The sequence below is a fragment of the Triticum dicoccoides genome, chromosome 4A, assembly GCF_002162155.2.
Source record: "Triticum dicoccoides isolate Atlit2015 ecotype Zavitan chromosome 4A, WEW_v2.0, whole genome shotgun sequence".
NCBI classification, from domain to species: domain Eukaryota; kingdom Viridiplantae; phylum Streptophyta; class Magnoliopsida; order Poales; family Poaceae; genus Triticum; species Triticum dicoccoides.
Window position 1 is genome coordinate 737964462 of NC_041386.1, and position 6657 is coordinate 737971118.

The 6657-nt window shown below is 45.2% G+C and overlaps 1 protein-coding gene across 1 annotated transcript; it reads right to left on the bottom strand.

The window, feature by feature from the left end:
- Positions 1-1915: 1915 nt before the first annotated feature.
- On the bottom strand, positions 1916-5215 carry LOC119289972 (putative F-box/FBD/LRR-repeat protein At1g78760). Its single transcript, XM_037569125.1, has 5 exons — positions 5033-5215; positions 4015-4909; positions 3526-3687; positions 3256-3436; positions 1916-2503 (listed from the first exon to the last, which is right to left on the bottom strand). The coding sequence occupies exons 2-5, from the start codon at positions 4879-4881 to the stop codon at positions 2481-2483; spliced, it is 1233 nt and encodes a 410-aa protein (XP_037425022.1). The 5' UTR covers positions 4882-4909; positions 5033-5215; the 3' UTR covers positions 1916-2480.
- Between the last annotated feature and the right edge of the window lie 1442 nt (positions 5216-6657).

The window sequence follows — 6657 nt, forward strand, 5'->3', positions numbered from 1 at the left end:
TGGAGATGCTCTTAGTGGGACGCTAAACGGGCAGTCCCATCCGCTACATAACTCCCACACATGTTAAGTGGGAAAGCCCACATATCATTAAGCGGGATATGCGATTTTAGTGGGATAGCCCACATCTGACATTCTTAAGAAGTAGATCCCCACCAATACCTATTTCTCACCATGCACACTGTTCTCATCAACAATCAACATGCAACCATCCACCTCTTTCTACCTTAGCAGTCTAGCCACATCATCGATTACATCCAGTGATTTGTTTTTTCTTTCGTATCATTCCTCTTCCTCTGTTCGCTTGCGCTTCCACCGACGAGTCACCCTAATCATAAAAATCCTCCACCAGCCTGCATCCAATACGCCGATCCTCCTCTATCGAGAGTGACCTGGCGAACACAGGGATGTTGCCATGCGAGACTGGTGAGGCACTGACGCCATCGACGGTGCCCCGTGTCCCCATCCGCTGCGACCCCGGGACGTCGCCCAGACCCAATCAGCAGTACCTTGCATCCCCATCGCCACCGCCACCGCCACATGTGGCCCCGGCGAGCCACTCCGTGAGATGCGCCCGACGAACCGGCTATGATATGCGCATCGGCTCTTCTGTCGATCAGTGTAACTGTCCAGGTGGATGCCTCTCGTGTGGGTACTCTGACCACATCTGCTGACAGCCAATGCGTTGAGGAGTTTTCTCTAGGGCATATTTCCAACACACGTGCATATGAGTTTCCACTGAATCACATATTCCAGAATCATATCAGTTATAACATAAAAAATAAACTCTTACTCCCTCCATTCCAAAATATAGTGCGCCCACGCTTCCCGAGGTCCAACTTTGACCATAAATTTAACCAACAAGACCAACTGCGGCGGGAGAAAAAAATATATAATTGAAAACTTTTTTTGAATACGAATTCACTGATATAATTTTTGCTCCCGCCGCAATCGGTCCTGGTAGTTAAATTTGCGGTCAAAGTTGAAGCACGAGGATAGAGGAAGCACTACATTGTGGAATGGAGGGAGTAATTATTAACATAGAAATATAATAATACAATATCATTGCCTCTAGGTTGACCGTATTTCCAACACATAGCGGACACCACGCCCGACAGATGTTCGGTCAAATGCCATGGAGTTTCTTGTTAAACCTTTTGTTGTTTCCTAGAGTAATTTGATGTCGGGGTACTCAGCGATCCAAGGATGAGTTGTTTGTGCAATGCGTGGTTGTCGTAGCTGCAGACTTTGTAGGCATGAACTCAAGGGGCGTCTAGGATTATCCCAAGCCGAGATCAACTATTTCAGTTCAGCTTTTACAAGCAAATTCCCCACAATACATTCAGACTCATATTCCGTTCGAAAAAAGGTTCATGCACACGTATTTGAATATTGGAAGCAAACACAAGAGATTTCAATTTAAACCCCAAAGTTGTGTACCATGGAAGCATCCGGGGATATTTGGAACACGTCTATACATGTAGCTCTGGCTGTAGGATTCACTTTTTTTCGAACCGGGCTTTTCCCCTTTCCATTACTTTCATAACGGAAATACAATGTCTCGGGAACTGAAACCAGCAAGGCTAGAGAGAAAGAGGAAAAGCGAGTTCAGGGCAACTTCAGGAAACCCACTATCTGCGCCTGTCATCAGGAACAACAGATCATGGGGCGAAAACCTGATGTCACCCAAAACCGCGCTAACGAACTACACAAATTCTATTCCACTAACACTCAATCTCCTGCTGCAAGCTTTCGTGGCCATAAAGAGATGTTTTATCCAGTTTTGTGTTGCTTGGAGATAATGGCCAACTGTGGATAACTCACATTCCTAGCCTATTATGTATACATCCATGTAATTAGGTACCCAAACACAACCAACAGGATAGAACAGATGCAGGGAACTGAAACAACCGCCACATATCACTAGAACAGACTCACAGGTGTTGTGAAAGTTTACTACTCCCTCCGTCCGGAAATACTTGTCACCAAAATGAATAAAAGGGGATGTATTTTAGTTCTAGATACATTCCTTTTTGTCCATTTTGATGACATGTATTTTCGGACGGAGGGAGTACATAGAACTGGATACAGAACATTATTATATATTGCATAAGTTGTAGTACTAAGCTTACTAGATAGAAACTGGACGCTCAACATATTATATATTGCATAAGTTGTAGTAATACTAGAAGCATCTAGTTGAAACATAGGCTCTTAGCAAGGAGATCAGTTCAGGCCTGACAGCGAGCTCAGGAAACAGGCAAGAGTGCAGCAGGACAGCAATGGCGTTTAAGCCTTTCCAACTGAATCCAGGCGAGCCACATAACAATAACTCGGCAGTAGTTCTTGCTTCATGTGAATGGGACATGGGCAGGGCGGCGCACGACCTTGGATGACAAAACGCAGGGACCTTATGGTGAAAGATCCAGGGACATTGGAATCTGAACTGAGAAGCTATAGTACACGGTCGGAGCTCTGAACAACTACGTGGTGTTACAACTGAAGCCTGTGGAAACAACAGAGGACACAATGAGCACATCAAAGTCCAGGCTAATAGGAAATGGTATGATACGGCCAATTAGCGAGTGGGCACTCAAGTGCAGGAAAAAACTGTGTAAGAAATTAACTTGGATCATTGGAGCTACATACGACTTGATCTACTTATGATAATGCTGAAAGGATGTGTTATTAACATGAAACCAATCAGAAGTGGTTCTAACTTATCATTTGACAAAGTTCCAAACTCTCATTAGAGTGTTCATGCAGTTAGTTAACCCGTTGGCTATCATTAATCAAGAATTATCCTCCTACTTAATAACATAGGCATGCAGTTACAGCCACCTAGCACATCTTGCAGCTGTAGATCTGTAGTTGCTGCCTCATCAGATGCAGTCACCATGCTTGCTGTTAGGTATTGATCATGAGCAGTCTAATGGTCAATCAAGATGCAGATGCAGGGTATCTTATGGTACATAGTGGCATTGACAACCCAAAGTATGTAAAAACAGTGCATGTAATTCTGCTTTGGCCTAAGTTTACATTTTCATTCAAATAAGTTTGGTGGATTTTTTTCATTTCCAAACACAACAATGGCTGAATGTTTAGTTTACCAAATTTCAGTATTAATTTGTGTTTTACTTTACCTGCAAAAACAAAAGTTTGCGGTTTACATGAATAGACTAATAATATAGTTTCCCAATGTCATGCATGCAGAATACATATACATTATATAACAGTAAAATGTGGTAATAGCCTTACAGCCAATAGAGGGCTCCCTTTCAATGCTAATTAGTTCTGGTTTTACTCCATGGTAAGCAAGGACATTTAATATCTGGTCAATCTTTCCAACTCCCTCGCAACATATGATTTCGACTGCCTTGAGATGCTTCGACACCAAGAATTGTTTCTTTGGCTTATAGACTTGGCTCGTTTCAATTTCCTGTTGAAAACAAAACAATTTACTGAAATCAATCAACAGTAGATAGCAATTTCAAATATTAAGACATCATACATAGAAAAAAAGTATACCTTAGAAAAAATACTAAGTCGAAGCTGAAGCATCTCTAGAACTGGTGAGTGCCGGAGAAAGCAAACTAGTCCACTGAAGTTAGCAGTCATAAACCAGTCACCAAGCAACAATGTTTTGAGGTTGCTAAACGTAGGGCACCATTTTATCTCCCTTCTGAAGATCTGGACAGAGTGAAGAATTAAAGGACAAATGAAGCTCTAACTTCAATTACATGATTTAATAATACCAAGCTGAATACAAGCTTTCTAGAGTGTTCCTTTTCCAAGTAAGCAATTCATTCCCTGGAAAAAGATTTTACATCGTTTGATTTATTCAAAAACACATTTAATTAGACCACACAATATTAAGGTTGCATAAGTCGAAATGGCTCCTAAATTAATCTGAATCATTTTAACGGATACACGGGTGCAAAGGTGAATAACAGCAAACAACAAAAGGGGGTCAGCAAAACAGCAAGCATATCCACTGAAAAAAAAGAGCAAACGTACCATAGAGCTAAGACCCATCAGCTCCAAATTCATAGCACTTGACAAACCTTTGAGAAGCACACAAACATCTATACCATAGCACTCCGGACATGACACACCACCACAGGCATTGCAGTAATAGGAACGCCCGCAATCGTGTCCAACCCCGATTAATGCCGTTACCAGTGATGGCATGCTCAGGAACGGAGTCTTCCCCAAACAATCAACTAGTTCCAAGGTAAGCAGACCTGGTGCAGAAATGGAAGACCAGGTATCCTTGGGCAGAAAATTTACATCTCTGATTCTTAGAAGTCGCAAAGATTTTGGGAAGCGAGTCCCAACGCTCCCAATGTCAACTGCACTTTGGCGGATCTCCAACTCCTCAAGTGATTGACAGCCCGAAACATCTAAAGGGAGGTCCTTGGACCCAACACGGAAAAGATCTAGCCTTGTCGAGTGCTCGGAGACGAGAGGCCCAGCTGAGAGCGGGAAACCATCAGCATGATTTAACATGTCGAACCGAAGAACCCTCACTTTGTGCGACACCACATAACGGAGCCACCGCTCGGCATTTCGGTGAAGCTCGTCCGAGCAATCGGCTTCAACGAGGATCTCGCATTCATGCAGAGGCGCATCACGGTCACGGTAGCGAAGCAGGCTGTCGATAAAATCATCGGTGCCATAGCAGCAGCTGTAGATACGAAGGGACGGCACGGACTTCCAGAGGTTGCGCCAGCGAGTGGCGAGCAGGCACGTCTGCACCGCTTCTTCGGAGGGCAGGAAGGACAGCACCAGCCGGATCACATCTTCTGGGAGGGCGCTCAAACGGTCCCCGCCGCCAGCCACGGCTGCTTTGCTCTCACTGGTGGTGCAGAGCCTCTCCGCCATTTCGTCGAACAAGTGTCCTGCGCCGAGGCTGCAAATGTCATTGCAGAGGTGGTGGGCACCGAATCCGAATGAGCAAGATCAACAAACTAACTAACAGGCGGGGAAGATGGACGAAAGAAGCCCAAGATTCGCACCCCGTCACGCCGCGTACCTCTCTTCGCCGGCCCCGGCGGCACGGCAGAAGGGCTGCTCGCTCTGCCGTCGTCGACCTCTTCTCCCTGCCCTAACCCATCTCGATTCACACTTCTGAGTTGGTGCGCCGCCTCGAGCAGATAAGCAGTGCGGGATCGGAAGACGAGACGAGACGAGGAAGGCAAACAGAGTAGCCGCTCTCGAGAAGGAGCACACTTCTTCACTTCTTGAACCAACAAAGAGGCTGCGTTAATAACGGCCGGTGCAGATACAAATTACACAAAGGACCCTAAGAAAAAGGGAAAATTACAACCCATTCCTCAACTTTAGCACAAAGGACTCTACTACAATTTGGTCCTTGACAACCGCCGACACGGAGAAGCTTCAAAAGTTCAAAGCACGGTCATCCCCTTCGACTGGCCACAGTGGGAGTAACTTCGGCAGTAACATCGAGTCCAACTCAGCAAATTTGGTTATATGGCAATGAGTTAATGAGGAGAGAGATAGTTTGAGTAACTTAGCTAATTACTGTTACATCACATGTCCCAATGCAACATAAGTCTAAAACCTAATAAATGAAACTTTGCATGTTATCATACTTATGTTACTACCCACTATGGAGGTAGTAACATAGTATAGGGATATGTGTATGTTACTAGGGTATGTTACTCTCCATTGTGGCTAGTCTTCGGTGCCGGAGATGGGACCACATGGCCCGAACAGATGGCGGTCGGCGTGTTGATGCAGTAAATTAAAGCCTGCTCTTCGTCGCGTCATCCTGGAGGCTGATCAAGATCTGGCAATGAAGAGACGCCCGGAGCAGCTGCCTTTCAGCTAGCAAGGTCGGCGGTAGGCTGACATTAGGCTATGAAGAACCCACTAAGACTATATGCCGAAAGATTGCAGCAAGACCTCCCCATTGATGCCTAGGAACTTCCCCATACGCCTCTCGGCAATCACCCTTTTCTTCCATACCCATCCATCATGGATCTCGGCCAGAGGAGCATCCCAGCATTCTTGCATGCGCCAGAGATAGACTCCAGAACAGCAATGACGCCAAGCGCCAACACGGCAACCACACGGCTAACCTAACCCTACACGACCTAAGCCCTAGACAACCTACTATGTGCAGGGGAATTCTCGTCACCTCTCTCGTCTACACTCTGGTGCGAGACGTTGGAGGAAGAAGGGTGATGGACCGAAGCGGCAAAGGTGACTCTCAATCGGGAGCAGGAAGAGAGAGAAAGGAAGGAGAGAGAAGTATTACACATCCAACACATTGGGATTTGATTATATTATATGCATGAATAAAATGCACATATAGTCCATGTACTTGCGCGGGTGATTCGATTTAGTCCTTGTACTCGAGACTTGCAGAATTGTCACCCATATGTTGTACTCCCTCCGTCTCAAAATTTTTATCTTAGATTAGTCTAGATACGGATGTATCTAAATACTAAAACGTGACTTGATACATCCGTATTTAAACAAATCTAAGACAAGAATTATGGGACGGAGGGAGTATTAGTTACTTGAATTAGTCCTAACTACCATTGCCTACAAAATTTGGGTCCGCATGTATAGATAGGTGGACACGGTCCCACCCGTTGGAGGGCGACTGGTGAGGCAATCATGTAAAAGAAA